Here is a 16,679-nt window from a genome sequence, read left to right on the forward strand (position 1 = left end):
CTTCATAGCAGAAGCCCAAAAAGAGTCTGAAAGGGCAGTCTAAAGAAAAAGTTTAAAAACTGAGTCAAAGATAGAATGAGTATAAAGACAAACTGTACAGAAAGAAACTAAAGAAAAAGCCTAATCTAAAAGTCTAAAGATAAATAAGCCCAATAAAAAAGTGAGTCTAAAGACAGAGCTCTTAAAAGCCTAAAGAATGAGGAAGTTCAAAAATGGACTTCATAGAAGAAGCCCAAAAGAGTCTAAAAGGAGAGTCTAAAGAAAAAGTCTAAAAACTGAGTTAAATAAAGAGAAGACCAAACGCCCAAAGCAAGAGTAAGTCTAAAAAAGGACTTCACAGAAAAAGCCAAAAAAAACTCTAAAAACTGAGTCAAAGATAGAATGAGTCTAAAGACAAACTGTACAGAAAGTAGCTCAACAAAAAGCCTAATTCATAAGTCTAAAGAAAAATAAGTCCAATGGAGAAGTGAGTCTAAAAACAGACTTCTTAAAAAAAGTCTAAAGAAAGAGGAATTCAAAAATGGACTTCATAGTAGAAGCCCAAAAAAGAGTCTAAAAGGAGAACCTAAAAAAAAGTTCAAAACTGAGTCAAAAATGGAATGAGTCTAAAGACAAATTGTACAGAAACAAACTAAAAAAAGCCTAATCCAAAAGTCGAAGGCAAGAGAAAGTCTAAAGACGGACTTAGAAGAAGCACATCAAAAAAAGAAATTAAAAAAAGTCCAAAGAGAAAGCCTAAGGCAAAAGCCTAAAAAAATGAGTCTTAAAGACGGACAAACGAATAGAAAGACTAAAAACTCATCAAAGAAAAAGCCTAAAACAAGAGTCTCAAGTAAAGACTGAAAAGATTGAAAAGATCGAACTAAAGGTCCAAAGGAACAGACTGAAAAAAAAGAAAAAGAAGAGAAAAAAAAGACTTCAAGACCTATAGAAAAAGATTTGAACAAAAAATAGTCTAAGAAAAAAGTCTAAAGAAAAGTTAAAAAATGAGCCTGAGAAAAAGTGTGAGTAAAGACAACAACTTCTTTTGAAAAAAAGACTAAGAAAGGCACCGGAAAAGAAGCCTATTCTAAGAGGCTAAAATAAAGATTGATGGTGCAAATGTAAAAAAGCAATCAAATTAAGAATCTAACGAAGATAAGTAACGAAAAAAGCGTATAAAAGGGCAAAGGAGTTTAAAGAAAAAGTGGGTCAAAAAGTGGCTAAAGGAAGAGAAGAATGAGTGTAAAGAAAAGTGTTAAGAGTCTAAGAAGAGCGACCTAAAAAAGAGAGGCTAAAGAGAAAAAAAATATTTTAAAAATAGGGCACTAAAAGAAGTTTATCGAAAAGATTTAAAAACAGTGAGTCTAAACAACATTTATAAACGTTCTAAAAGGCAAAAGTTAGCAAAGTGTCGCAAAAAATTGCATTTTTTATCTTCATTTTCAGAAACAGGAGGCAATTTCGCTTCAAAATTAACCTCCCGCTCCTCCAGTCCAAAGCCTTAAAGACTCTGATTATTATTATCCATTTCAAATCCACATCTAAACAAACGTGCGAATGATGGATGAAGCAACATGGGAACAAACAATTCAAAATGGATAATCATGGGAAGCATGACTGCAAGCAACAACTTCGAGCAATTAATCAAGCAGCAATCCAAAGCAAAATACGTGCACAAATTAGCTTCATGTACGTATTTCGGTTAGAAGCAAACAGAAAACTCACCCTCTGTTCTGCAGGTAATATCAAACCCTTTTCGTGAGCTTTAACAAAATCAATCTCTTTGTCATCGTCGCGCATCTTTCCTTCAACGGAATTCACAAGCTTCGTGCTGATGGCTTGAAGAAGCGGCACGACGCCACTTTCAGGGTCTTTCACTACCGTGCTGGACGGGTCGATGAGATTAATATCGATCGCTTCATCGAGCGTCAATCGTTTTCTATCGATGATCGACGTGGTGGTAAAAGGGTAGGTGAAGCCTCCGGTGGTCGGGTTGTACACCCCGTAGAGGATCGCCTCTATGAGGGTGAACCCGCGCGAGGGGGTTATCAACAAACCGCTGTCTATCGCCGCCGGGAGAGAGTAGAGCTTGGAGGTGGCGCTATCGAGCACGTTGCCTTTATCGGCGTCGATGAGGCCCTTCCTGAAGCCTTCAGGAAGCTTAATCAACTTCTTCTTATTCGCGTCTTTGATAAGCGCAGTGTCGGGGTCGATAAAACCCAAACTCAGCGCGTCTTTCAATGACAGAACCTCTTTGGATTGCGGATCGGTGAACTTACCCACCCCCACGTCGAGGTGGTTTGATTCGACGGCTTGAAGGAAGGTCAAGGGTTCTTCGAGGTAAATCGTGGTGGTTTGGTCGTAAATGACCACGCGCGACTTTACCTTGTCTTTTTGGGGGTCAAACGTGACGATTTTGTCGGGGTCGAGGAGCTTCGCCTCCATCGCGTCGCGGACTGTCTTAAACCGCCCCGTCTGAAGATCTTTAATGACCGCTTTTTCCGGGTCAATCAACTCGAATTTGATCGCGGCTTCCAACGTGCATTCGCGCGCGGGTTTCGCTTTAACCGCGTCAACCGCCGCTTTCTGTATGACTTCCTCCGCCAACGGCTTGTCGAGAGTCACCAGAAGCCCCTTCTCGAACGCAATGTCGAAATTGTACGTCTGTTTGGACTTCGCGTCCAAAACGCGCCCCTTCTCCGTGTCGATCTTCCCGTCCTGGATGGCCGCAGGTACCGATTTGACGCTCCCACTGAACGGATCTTTGAACGCGGTGGTCAAGGGATCGATCAAATGATTCGCGAACGCTTGCGTGATGTCGTAAAACTCCCCGTTAAGCGGATCGGCGAACTTCCCGGAGTCGGGACGGTACAACCCGTTCGCGATCGCCTCTTCTAGAGTTAAATTCCGGCGGACGGTAACGATAAACCCTTTCCGTTTCGCTTCCAGTAAGGAAACCACGCTGCTGTTGGGCAACGTGAAGGAGCCGGCGTCCGCGTCGATTAACTTGGCGTCGATGGCGTCGTTCAACGGCACGTATTTGGTTTGCTTCTTAACTAAAGAGGCGACGGGGTTGATGAGTTCGTGAGCGCACGCGTCTTGGAGGGTGAATTTGCGCCCCGTCGCGGGGTGGATGAGGAGGCCGTCCTCTGGGTCATACAATCCCATGTCGATGGCTTCGTACAACCCGAAATTCGCGGTTTCAATGTCTATGATCAAGTCGCGGTCCAGCGCTTCGTTGAGTTTCATCACCTCCTCGGTCTTGGGGTCTTTGAACACTCCGTTGCGTTTGTCGATGATGCCGTAGCGGCACGCATCGGTCAGTGTTACCAGTTCGTGTTGCTTCGTGTCGAAATAAACAGGGAGGAGCGGGTTGATGTTGAACTTCCGGATGGCTTCGTGGAGGGTGATCTTCCGGTCGGTGTTGGGGTCGACGATTTTACCCGTCGCTTCGTGGTAAAGTCCTTGGTGGATCGCGCGTTGTAAAGACACGGCGGCTTTGTTGTCCACTAGGATCCCTAGGTGGAAGGCTTTTTGTAACGGCACCTCCACGTTCTCTCCTTGGGAGAAGTCTTTGACGTTTCCGCTGTTGCCGTCGACGTAGCCGTTGTGGATGGCGTCGATGAGGGGGATTTTGCGCCACACTCCAATCCGCGTGTCTTTGACGCTGACGGAGTCGGCGTCGATGAGGTTGATCTCGATGGCTTCGATCAGAGTGACGTAGTTCCCGGTGTGCGGGTCTAAGAACAGTTGGGACTTCTCGTCGTAGAGCCCCTTCGCGATCGCTTCGCTTAGAGGGACAGGGGGCCCCACCTCCACCAAGAGGCCTCTTTCAAACGCTTCGTTGAAATCCACCGGTTCGTGGTGGCTGCTAATCACCACGCCCTCCACGGCGTCGATGTAGCCATCCACCATGGCTTGTTCGAACGTCACTAACTCTTCATCGATGGTCACTAGTGTGGACGACGTGTCTACATATCCCCGATTAATGGCACTCTCCGTCCTCAACCTCTCTTTACTCTTGGGGTTGATAAACTTTCCGGTGGTGGGATCGTAAAAGCCTTTGAAAACGGCCTCGGGGAGCGTGATCTGGCTCTTGTACGGGACAATGATTCCGCGGTCTTGCGCGTCGTACAAATTAAACTCAGCCCCGGTGACGGGGTCGTGGGCTTGACCTTTCACCGGGTCGATAATCCTCAGACTAATGGCGTCGTTCAAAGTGATGATGTCTCCAGAGCGCGGGTCCTTCACTGTGAGGACGTTGGGGTTGACAACTCCCCCTTCAATCGCCTGCACCAAGGTGATGTTGGTGTTGTTGATGGTAAACTGACCAGACTTGGGGTCGTAGACCTTCTGCGCGAGGGTTTCTTGCAGCGACCATGGAAGTACCGTGCTGAGAATGTACCCCTTAAGATACGCTTGGTCAAGCGGCAGCACGGGTTCGGTGAGAATCCCCTTCTCCGGGTCCACCAGGTGGCTCTGGATCGCTTCCTTCAACTCCACGATCCTCCCGCGCTTATTGTCTTTGATCCTGGTGGTGACGGGATCCACCAGCTTGTACTCAATCGCCTTTTGCAAAGTGATCTCTTCGCCGGTGATGGGGTTGAGAATCGCCCCCGAGCGCGGAAGATAATAGTTCAACAGCAGCGCCTGCAGAAGATTGAACACGATGGGCTTGCTCCGAATCAACTGCTGCTCAAGAGCTTGGTTCAGTGGTACCAACGCCCCCGACTTCGTGTCTTTGAGTTTCCCGTCCTGCACCAGCTTGGTTTTGAGAGCTTCGTCGAGAGGGACGAACGCCCCGCTCTTCGTGTCTTTCACTTCGCTGATTTTGTCATCGACGATGTGGCGCTCCACGCATTCCGACACCAAGAGGAGTTGTTTGGTGATGGGGTCGGTGATCCTCGCTTTCTGGGGGTCGTAGAGACCTTTACATATCACAGCTTCCAGGGTGATAGGACGGGGTAACGCGCGGATGAAACCGTGGAGGAACGCTTCCGGGAATGTCATGGTCTTCTGAGTGGCAGTGTTCAACACTAGGGCTCTCTGGGGGTCGACGATTTGTCGGTCCACGGCTTCGTAGTACGGAATCAACTGCATGTTCTTCTCGTCGCGGATGGTGACGGACTTCGGATCGACAATGTTAGCAGTCAGGGCTTTGTTCAATGGAAGAACCTCGTCTTTGAATTTAACTTCGACTTTCACGGGGTCGAAGTCGTCGGTTTCTACAATCTCCTCGAGGGTTAGAGGTTGGTACTTCTCTTTGGGCTTGTCGTGGATGTCGATGATCCAGCGGAGCTTCACCGCTTCGAAGAAGGGCACGCGTTTCCCTGTCTTGGGGTCCACCATGTACCCCGTGTTCTTGTCAATGAGCGGCTTCTTGAACGCCTCCTCCAGAGTGATGTACACTGGGGGCTTCTTCGTCAGATCTTTGACTAAAATGGAGTTGGAATGGAACAAACCGAGCTCGTAGATGAACTCTTGGAATGTTATGGTGTCGCCGGTTTGAGGGTCCAAGAACCGGTGTGTCTTCAGATCGTACAACCCCATCTCCGCCAGTTTCCGCGGAGTCAACTCCTTTGAAATCACCAAAACTTCGTCCTCGACCTCTTCGATTTTAACCGACGTCTGCGTTTTAACTTCTTCTTGTTCGCTCTCCACCACGTTCTTAATCACAGTAATTTCGACCTTTTGCCGCGGAGCCTCTTTCTTCTTCTCCACGTAGTCTTTAACAGCTTTGACTGCGAGGACCGGCGCGACCACCGGCAATGCCAATCCTCCTAACACCGCAATCAACCCCTTCTTCGTCGCCTCCTTGAAATCGATGCTCTTCCCGGTCTTCTGGTCGTGGATTCTACCAGTCTTCGCGTCGATGAGACCTTTTTCAACGGCTTGCTCCACGGTGATCGGTTTTTGCAACTCCACGTCGTAGACGATGGAGTTGGGATCGATCACTTCCTTCTTCATGGCTTCTTCGAAAGTGAGCGACTTCTGCGGGTCGTTCGGGTCGTGGAACTTACTCGTACTCGCGTCGTAGATGGTGTCGAACGCTTGCGCCAGGTTAAGCTCGGTGGCTTTGGCGGTGGTGTCCTCCACGGGAGTCGCGGAGAGTTTACCGTCCTCCAGGGCTTCTTTGATTAGAATCTTTTCTCCAGAGGTGGGGTCGGTGAAGGTGCCCGCGTTCATATCTACCAAGCCGCGGTTGAGGGCGTCGGAGAACGACATCTTCGTGTCTTTCAAGGTCGTTGTGTTTTTGGTTTGTTTGTCGTTGAGGACGATGCCCTGTTTCCGGGCTTCGTCGATGGGGATGATCTGCCCGGTTTTGGTGTCGAGGACTTCGGTGGCGCTCACGAGGTTGTACCCCGGTAAGAGCTCAACAGTTCTTGTGGTGACGGTGTGGATTGTGTTGACCGTCTCCGTGACGGTGGTGACCGGTTGGGAACTAACCACTCCTGGGTACTCTTTGATGACCAACAACCCTTGCTCGATGGCTTGGGCTATTGGAAGAACCTCACCAGTGGTGGGGTCGGTGAAGGTACCATTCTTGGAATCAATGAGATTGGCGTCCAGCGCGTTCTGAAGAAGCACCGATTGGGGTTTCGTCGGGAACGGCACCGCCATGATCAACTCGTTTTCCACCGCGTCTTTGATCGGAATTCGCTCTTTGGTGATGGGATGCACGAACTCCTTCTTCTCCGGGTCGATTAAGCCTAACTTTAACGCTACGGGGAAGGTCATGCCGGCCATGGGCAGCTTCTCCGGGCCGGAAGGCACACTGTCGTTGAAGATCTTCTCCTGGAGAGCGTCTCTCAAGTCTAAACTACCTTTGCTCGTTTGAACCGTCGCGTGCTCTTCGTCGACGAGCCCACTCTCGAGGGCCTTCTCCAAAGTGACCTTAGCACCAGTGTAAGTTAGAGTACTTAACGGATCTACGATATCACAGACGATTGCTTCGCTAATACTTAATTGAGCACCAGTTTCTGGGTGAACAACCTTGTGGCTGTCGGGGTCGATAAGGCCTTGCTGGAACAACTCCGGGATAGAAAGACTCCGGTTCAGCGGAACTAGAAGTTGAGGAGTTGTGCTTTCCGGGTCTAAAATCCCACGCGCGATGGCTTCGTTGATGGTGAGTTGGTCGCCGCGCTGGGGGTCGATGATCCTCCCGGAGCCCCCATCTACTTTCTTAGCGTTTAAAACCTCCTGAAGAGTGTCTCCAGTCAAGTTCTCTTTTAGCACCTTCGCGGTGTCTTGGTCGAGAATGCCCTTTTGCACCGCGTCTGCTGGCTTGACGATCTTCTTTCGGAGCCTCTGGAGCACCACTCGTTTAGCCTCGCGCTCGGGACTCAAAGACTGCGCCCTCCCGATGGTCACTTTGTAGGTCGGCTCGATGGTGATGCGCGCTCTGGTCTTCTCACCCTCAGAAACGTACGACGCCTCCTCAATAAACGCTTGAGATTGCAACTTGTTGTAGTTATCCTCATCGATAACACCGCGCTGAAGAGCCACTTCGGGTGTGATCTCCTCCCCGGACACCGGATCGACCACTAGAGCCTTGATTATCGCACTGGTGGCGGCGATTGGCGCCCCCACAACCGCCAAAACACCGAACTTCGCGGCGTCGAGCAAACTGATCTTATGCCCCAACTTGTTGGTGTAGTCGCCCGTGTTCTTGTCGACGATGTTGCGTTTGATAGCTTCGTCGAGAGGGATGGGTTTCCCGGTGAACGGGTCTTTGACTGTGATATCCGCCGCCGGGATTTTATTCCCTTGGATCGCCTCCAAGAGGGTGGTAACTTGGTTGGTGCTTGGGGTTACCACCGAGGCTGTGGAGGGGTCGTAGATGACCCCAGGTTGCACCTCCACAAGGGGCGCTTCTTTGGGGGTGATTTTAAGCTCGGTGTAGGTCGGGGGGTGGTTGTCCACGATGTCAGAGACTTCCACGCGGTCGGGTCTCCCATCGAACTTCGTAATCTGGAGGAGTCTCTGGGTGGACAACTCCACGTTTTGACTTTCAAACACCACCAATTGGTTGGTGATGGCTTCTTTCAGGGTGATTTTCTCCCCGTTGGAGTGGTAATGACCGGTGTCGTCCAAAATCTTCTTGCTCAGGCTCTTCACCAGGCTAATCTTTCGCTGGTTTGAAGGATCGACAACCACAGCCGATGCTGGGTTGATCAACTTCAACATTATACACTCTTTGAGACTGGTTAAGCGATCGGTCCCCGGAATGATGAAGAGTCCGGTCACCGGATCAAACAGCTTCTGCTTGATCGCGTCCTCCAACGCCCACCCCTCCGTCGGCAACTCATACACTTGCTTCTCTGAAGTACTCTTCGGCTCCTCCTTGCGACTGGTGATGGTGATGACCGTCGACTTGGGGATCGTCCCCGTGCTGATGACCTTCTCGGAGCTCTCCGAGTCCGGCGCTAACTTACCTTCGCTGATCGCCTGGACGATCGGAATGACTTCTTTCGTTTCCGGATCTCTAAACGTCTGATTCTCGTTGTCGATCAACTGCAACCGCAACGCTTCCGTGTACGTTAACTGCGTGGCTTTTACGTCTGCGCTGGAAATCGTCACGTAGCGCTGCACCAACGTGCGCGTGACCTGCGTGGACACGTTCAAGTTAAGAAGGCTGTTCAACAGCGCCGCGCCTTCGGGGGTGATCAAGTGCTGCGCGATCGCCTCGTTCAAATAAACGACTTCTTTTTTAGACACGTCGATCAAATTCCCGGTCTTCGGATCGATGTAACCGCGGAAAACCGCCTCGAGGACTGTTAACTCCTTCTGGTTTTCGAAGATGCCGATTTTGCGACCGAGCATGTCGTGGACTTCCGGTTTGATTTCCCCCGTTCTCACGCCTTCGGAAAACGGGACGAGTTTCCCGGTTTTGGTGTTGGTTAGCAAGCTCCCGTTGGACTTCTTGCTGATGTAACCTTTCGCGTTCGCCGCGTTGTAGCTAATATGATCGGATTTGTCTGGGGGTTGGAAGGCGTCGACGTCGAAAATCGATTTCTTGACGACGGAGATGATGTACCCGCGACTAACCGCGTCTTGGATTGTTAAAACCTCGCCCGTGACGGAGTTCCGGAACTTACCATCGGGGGTTATGATACCTTCTTGGAGAGCGTCTCCGAGGGTTACGAGTTCGTCGCGCCGGAAATCAAGGATTGATTTGATGGAATCGACGTCGAGGACGCCGCGCGCGACGGCTTCCAATATGGTCAAGCGCGTGGTGTTGGGAGGGAAAAGGATCTTACCGTCGTCGCCGATCAAACCATCATCGACGACCTCTTTGAGGGTTTTCGGTTTGACTATTAACTGTCGTCGCTTCGCTTCGAGGAATGGTAACTTTTCGTGGTAATAAACGTACTTGCCTAGCTTGGGGTTGATGAGCCCCTGTTCCACCGCCTGGATAACCGTGAGTTTGTTTTCCGCCGTGGGGTCGACAATCTCGCGGATATCCCCGTCGATGACGTTCGTTTTGACCGCGGCGTCGATCTGATACTTACTACCGGTGTTCCGATCGACAATCCACCCCGTTCTGTCATCGATCAACCCTTGCGTGATGGCGTCGGACAACGCCATCGCGCCCGTTTGCAATTTAACTTCCGTGTGCTGCAGGAGGTACCCTCTTTTGTACGCCTCTTTGATGTCGATGGTCTCTCCCGACTCCAGCGTGAATGTGCCAGTATTGACATCAACTTTCCCATCATCAATCGCTTGGTTTATGGTCGAGGAATGCACTACCTTCACTTTCTTCTCGGAGGGGTCGACAAAACCGTGCTCCGCTTCGTAGATCTTCCTCTGGATGGCCTCCAGGAGGGTCAACTCGCGCCCGTCCTCCACCAGCCCGCAGAGGCTGGTCAACCCCTCGGCTATCTTCGGATCGATCAACTGTCTTCGCATCGCTTCTTCGATGCTCACTTGACTCCCATCGCTGATGACGATCTTCCCCGTTCGCCCGTCGAGGATTCGCGCGGCGATGGCTTCCCGCACCGTTATTAATTCTCCGGTGTACGGATTCACAATCCCCGGAGTATCCGTGATGTTATCCGTCCCGATCCCTTCATGGACCTTATGTATCCTCTTCAACGACTTAATTTCCGTAAACTTCATCGTTCTATCCCAATTCTTCGACTCCTGGATGATCTGAGTCTTCGTCGTGTACTTATCAGGAGGTCGACCGTTGGAGATGCTGTCGCCTTCGTTGATTTGAGGCCCACGATCGGCAGTGTCTGTTATGGTGATGGTGGTGCCATTTTCGCTCTGCACCGGTTTCGTTTGTAAGTACCTGGAAAGAGAAATGAGCGAGGGGGCTTCCATGGGTACCAACTTACTGTTTGCTAAAGTGCGTGGTCGTGGTGTAGGAAGACGTGTGTTCGCTCGCACTGCTCATGTGGAACTCGGACCGGAAGGTGCGGAATTGGCGCGGCTGCATCTGCTCCACCAGTCTCTGGAAAATAGAAAAACAGAGGTCAAAACCAGCGGGTGCCAAAAATTTCAGTTGTTTTCATCGCCTTCTTTCAAGTCAAAATAACCAAATGTCAATTTATAGGGAAGTAATAATGCCAACTTTGTCATCTTAAAATTACCAAAGTTAATTTCTCAAGATTCCAACTTTAAATAAACAAATAACTGTCAATGTAGATATTTTCAACCGTCTGTAATCGGTGCTTTTTTTACAGTTGGTTACAGTGTGGTAGTTTAATGTTGGCACCAGTTTCTGCAAAATTAAGAAACAGGAGGTAAAACCACCGGGCCATGAAGCATGTCAAAAATTTCAATTGTTTTTAAGGTTTTTTACACAAACTCGCACTAAATTTACGGCAAATAGACAAATGTCAATTTATAGGTAGGTTATGATGCCAACCTTGCCAACTTTAAATGAACAAATAATTGCTAAAGTGAACATCCATTACAGTTGGCAACAGTGTGATGGTTTTGTGTTGGCACCAATCTCTGCAAAATGAAGAAACGGGAGGTGAAACCAGCGGGTCATAGCGAGTGTCAAAAAGTTCAATTGTTTTCATTGCTTTCTAGACCGGCTGACAGTAAATTCACGGCAAATTTTACGTCAAAATGAACAAATGTCAATTTATAGGGAGGTAATAATTCCAACTTTGTCATCTTCAAATTTTCAAAGTTACTTCTTTAAGATTCCAACTTTAAATAAACAATTAATTGTCAATGAGGACATTTGCAACCTAAACTGACTAGTCAGTACGGTTTGTAAAGTTGGCAACAGTGTGATGGTTTTATGTCGGCACTAATGTCTGCAAGAATAAAGTAAAACCAGCCATGGCGGGCGTCAAAAATTTCAATTGTTTTTATGTCAAAATGGACAAATCTCAATTTATAGGAGGGCTATTATGCCAACCTAGTCATCTTAAAATTTCCAAAGTTATTCTTCAAGATTCCAACTTTAAATAAACAAATAACTGTCAAAGTAAACATTTGCAAACAAAACCTAAAAAAATTACAGCAAATTTTATGTCAAAATGGACGAATGTCAATTTATAGAGAGGTTATGATGCCAACATTGTCATCTTAAAATTTCCAAAGTTATTATTCAAGATTCCAACTTTAAATAAACAAATAACTGTCAAAGTGGCCATTTGTAACCTAAACAACTGTAGTCAGTGCGTTTTTTACAGTTGGTAACAGTGCATTAATTTTATGTTGGCATTGTCGCTTGTCGTTTTCCAAAAACAAAAGAAACTAAAACTGTCGCTTTAAACATTCATTTGTTTTCATTGTCAAACTTAATTACAAACAGTTAGAGTTAGACTATTAACCTAAAAAATCCATTAAATAAATACGCAGGCTTGCCAATCCATCAAATTCGCCCCAATTATTCATAATATCTACTATTATACACCGTGGTCCACGAGTGATAATGAGCCTGACCAAACTCAAACTGCAACTCAACATACATTTTCATAGCTGTCGTAGATATTTGAAATAAACGTCAAAGTTGACAAATTTTTCAGAACAATCTACTCACGCTATTATGCCTTTAATTTATGAAGAGTGCTAAGTTTTAGCATTGCTTTTTCATGCTTAACGTTTTGTCGGAGGAGATGCCATTCCACATGCGATTAGAAACGGTCTTGAGTGAAAGGATTTGTCGAAACTCTGACAGCTGTCTTGTTGTAAATATAAATTTGGCAACGAATGCTATGAAAATGTATTTTGGGTTGCAGTTTGAATTCGGTCAGGCTCATTATCACTCGTGGACCACGGTGTATTGTGCATTAACTCACTTTGATTGCCTCAACAAGTTTTTATTACACTAAAGCACTGACAGGGCTACCGTGACGTCATTAGTCCGCCTACTTTGCTGCAGGCAACCGCAAATTCATTGATAATCACCCGATACTAAGAAACCATTTTTTGTTTAACCTTGATATTAAAACACGACCGGTAAATGTAGGTGTTGCTATTAATTAACTAATTAATGATTTCTTTCATCTTTAGATTAATTGCTTGATAAAAATTGCGCTTGGATGAGCGTGCGCGGGTTTTGGTTCGAATAATTGCTGAACGGTGCTTTAATAAAATTCCAGGGTAATTGTGTTGGGTAAATTGGGTTTTGGGGTACAAAAGACGATCGTGCAGGTGTTAGAAACGTCAAAATTATCAAATGTCAACTTCTGGTGACAAAAGTGCCAACCTTCCCATCGTAAAACTACTAATCAGTTGTCAAGGTTGCACATATTAAGATCACAAATTCTGAAAATTTCATCGTGTGATTTGGACTGTTGCAAAGGTTATTTTGGGTAAATTGGGTTTTGGTGTCATACACAGCAAAATTTACGTCAAAATAATCAAATGTCAACTTCTGGGGGACAATGGTGCCAACCTTCCCATCGAAAAATGACTAATCTGTTGCTAAGGTGGCGCAAATTTGATTGGTGTTGCTATGACGCAACCCAAATTTGCAAGTTCGTTTGAAATTTGAATAATTTTAATGTTTTAATGACGGACTATAATTCGATGAAGAAACAAATCCTTGGGGGGCCGATAATGAAAAGAGCTCTCAATTCATCGCTATAAATAAAATCCCCAAACAATGTCATTCAGCTGTCATAACCTATTTTCCGCCCCAAAATAAATAGTTCTTTGGAGAAGTGGCCACGCCGAGCCGGCGCCGATGAATCAATACTCCGCCTGTTGTCGTAGGTTCGGAAAAGTCCTCTACCCCGGAGAGGATGCACCAATTATCGTACCAACATCTCCCAGTAAATGACACCGAAAGTCACCAAATTTCCGCGGGAAAATCAATTTAAATCGCGTAAATAAACATGTTGGCTTCACTTTTAGATCAATTCAGTTTCCAAGTCGATTATAACGCCGCGCAGTGCTGTTCATCCGGCCCGCCTGTTTTAATTACCGGCAAATCGACACGTGCCGTATTTCGGTCAGCTGATGTAATTTTAATAAAACTAGGGGATTGCGTCACGGCGGATACTTTCCTAAGAAAAATGCCGTTTTATCGCAATATTACCGCGATCTGGGATTAGATAACGCGTGTAAATACACATATCACTTTTATTTCGAGCTCTTATAACATGAGCTCTGTTGTGCCGGTTTCATTGCGACACGGGTATCGATTGTTCGGAAAAAACGATGGGGCATCGATAGGTACCCACCCAGTTCCATGGGATACTGTTGAGCTCGAAGTGGAAGTCGTAGTCGTCACCCATTTTCAGTCACAACGCGAAATAACACACTAATCACTTTACAGTCCGGTCAAGTACAATACTTTTTCTTTAATTTTACGTATAATAAAAAAAGGTATAAAAATGAAATTAAGTCCGTGATTCGTAAGAAAAACGTCCGAAAGCACTCCGCCGGTTTGGGGATACAAACTCCGGCGCGAACCGCGATGTACTAATCGCACGAGAGCGAAAAATGATTACTCAACGACGCGCTCCGAGCGCCTCCGAATGTTTAAAATAAAATCGCTTTTATTTTTGGATTTGATGCATTGTACCAACAAAAAACAGTAAATACGAGTTATCAACGGTAAACAATCACCGCCTCCCCACCTATTTTATCACCGCTGATAAAAACGCATTTTTCCAAACCTGGGGGGCTCGTGGGTGTCCACCTTGAACGTGGGACGCCTATGGTTTTAGAGTGGGCACTTTTTTCTTGTGACTTCATGTTGAGCGGTCTGCTATGAAGTGATGGCTATTTTTAGCTTTTATGTCATCGACTTGGGCATTGTTTTTTATAGATAACATGAATTATTGGTCAAGGTCGCGGCAATTCGCACCTCTTTGCTCAGAAACGGTGAAGTTTTGTTAGTTTTCTGTTTGTAAACATTTTGGAAGAATGTCAAGGTGATCGTAATCGGGATGAGATAATCTGAAAGAAATGTCGCCGATTTCAAGAATGGGTTGGTAGCACTGTTTTTGTGTTTGTCAGATTCCAGAACTGGGAATTATGTCAAGCGTGACATCATTGCATGTCAACGAGCGGTTAACCTCAAGTTTGGGCCAAAATGAGATTTATAGCCGCGTTTAACCTTTTGTAATTACCCGGCGGTTTTTGAGAAGTTGGTACCACTGCTTCGAGATTACAATCAAGCCCACTTTGATTGTTTACGAATTAATTTTAAAACGTGTCAATATTAGCTCTAATCCTCTGCGATTTGCGAGTAATTTTTTTATTATTTCAAGTATTCAATCTAATCAGTAAAGCGCTACATTACTAGGTTATCTACATTTATAAAATAGCTGTTGCGTTATGTATTTTTTGCACTCTTGGATTTCTCCGGCAACTTTTGTGCCAAAGCTGGTAGATTCTTGGCCAAAATTCTTGGTTAAAACTGCCTAACCCGAATTAGTCGAATGAAATCAAGGGAGGCTTAGTATAACTTTAAGTGTGTTGGTGGCCCTGCTTGTCGTGCAATGACGTTTCTTTGACAGATTGAAGTAATGTGCCAAGCGAAGCCTGCTATGTGTCAATAATAAGGTCTTTCCGCGAGCGAAGCGAGTTTTGTTGCCAACTTTTAAATGTAATAAAATATTTTTTTGCAATAAAAAGTAGTTAATTTGGTACTTATCACAACTTCCTAGTGACTTATTTTGACGTTTTTCATACATTCACGGTCAAATTATTTTGGTTCTTAAAGTCATTTGATAGTCAAAACAAGTAGAGCTTCATTTACGTATTTCTAACCTATTTTTTTTTGGGTATTTTCATTTTTAACGAAGTTGAATAAGTTTCTTGACAGATTGGTACCTCAAATTTGACAATTTCAATTTTCAAAAATTTCAGAATTACAGTACTGAGTTATGGCCGATCACAGTTTCGGAAAGTTGATTTTCATTTTTTCTCATTTTTCGTAATTTTCAAAGTTAAATATCTCGGAAACTATTTGAGATATTGAGATGCGGTTTGCGCCATTCTTTTTTTCGGTTCATTTTACATTAGAAAATGTTCTCAAAAGCCCAAAATTCGAAAGTCGATTTTTCGCGAAAAAAAATTACGACTCAAACGATGAAAATTTTTCATTTTTTTTTATTTTTGGCCATAGCTTGAAAACTATTTGTCCTATAGATCTCAAAATTGGCCAGTAGATAGATTTCGGGCTCCTCTTTCGACTGATGTGTAATTCAATGGTATTAAGCGTCGTTTTCAGTTTGAAAACATCGATTGAAAATCACCCTAAAATGACGTTTTTAAAACAGTTTTTGGCTAATGCCTCGTTTATTTATTAAGCAAACTCAACAAGTTTGGGTCTCATTTTACGCAGAATTTTACGCTGAATTCAAAAACATGATAATTTTTTAATTTTTGTCAACAAATAACCGAGTTATGGCCGTTTGAAATTTTGGGTTTTCGCCAGAGAGCCAAATTTTCGAAGGTTCGAAACAATTCATGCTCGATATCTCAGAAACTATTTCAGATATTGAGATGCGGTTTGCGCCATCGTTTTTCTCGCAATTTTTTACATAAGAAACAAACGAAATATGCAAATTTTCGCAAAAATTCATGACTAAAACTATGGCCAAATTCCTGATATCGATATCTCGCTTATTTGTTAGAGTAAACTTAAGGTATCTAATTTATCCCTTCCAAATCCCGCTAATTTCTAAAATTGCTCCTTTGTAAAACGGTAAATCCGGTAAAATTGTAATGAAAAAGCTGAAAATTTTGACACATATTGATGAAAAGTCAAATCCTGTTGACACTTGTGAGATTTGTCCAAAGCATTCTAGATCTCGTTACCATGGCAACCTCCCATCGCCATAGCAACACGCTTGTTTACTTTTTGAAAAACCAGCCATCGATGTAAAAAAATGCGTTTTTCGACTTACCAACGTGACGATGTCCCCGGGGCACCTCGCGGCGATCTCCTGCAGCCTGGCGTAGAGCGCGTCGATCAGATATTGGTACCTGGCGTTGAACTGGTCCAGCTCCTCGGCGACGGCGTCCGCGCCGCTCGGCGCTTGCGTTCCTGTCCTGAACGCGGCGTTCGCGTCCAGCGACGGCTGCGTCTCCAGGAGAGCCTCCCTGAACCGCTGCAGCCCCTTGCTCCAGATCTAGTGTTACGGTTAGAGGTTAGGGGTCAGTTGTTAGTCAAGTCAGTGCTTTAAGTGACAACGTGGAGCTGTGACAATGTGATGAGAATGTTGGGAGACATAATCACCCCGAAAAGTGCGACCGAAAAAAACGTGATA

The 16,679-nt window shown here is 45.7% G+C and overlaps 1 protein-coding gene across 26 annotated transcripts in view; it reads right to left on the reverse strand.

Annotated features, from left to right (window-relative positions):
* The window catches only part of shot (dystonin-like protein short stop), a 97,923-nt gene that overhangs the window by 21,591 nt on the left and 59,653 nt on the right, over window positions 1-16,679 (reverse strand). For 25 of the 26 annotated variants that reach the window (XM_088050017.1, XM_088050027.1, XM_088050040.1 and 22 more), the window contains 3 exons: window positions 16,317-16,541; window positions 10,323-10,438; window positions 1,708-10,276 (listed from right to left, as the gene is read on the reverse strand). In XM_088050017.1, the coding sequence (XP_087906143.1) occupies window positions 1,708-10,276; window positions 10,323-10,438; window positions 16,317-16,541 (8,910 nt within the window). Of the gene's footprint in view, window positions 1-1,707; window positions 10,277-10,322; window positions 10,439-13,637; window positions 13,838-16,316; window positions 16,542-16,679 lie in introns of those variants that run through there. The other variant, XM_088050037.1, reaches the window with a different exon arrangement.

This window comes from Gnatocerus cornutus, chromosome 1 (genome assembly GCF_029298725.1).
Source record: "Gnatocerus cornutus isolate USDA-ARS CGAHR chromosome 1, icGnaCorn1.1, whole genome shotgun sequence".
Classification (NCBI taxonomy): domain Eukaryota; kingdom Metazoa; phylum Arthropoda; class Insecta; order Coleoptera; family Tenebrionidae; genus Gnatocerus; species Gnatocerus cornutus.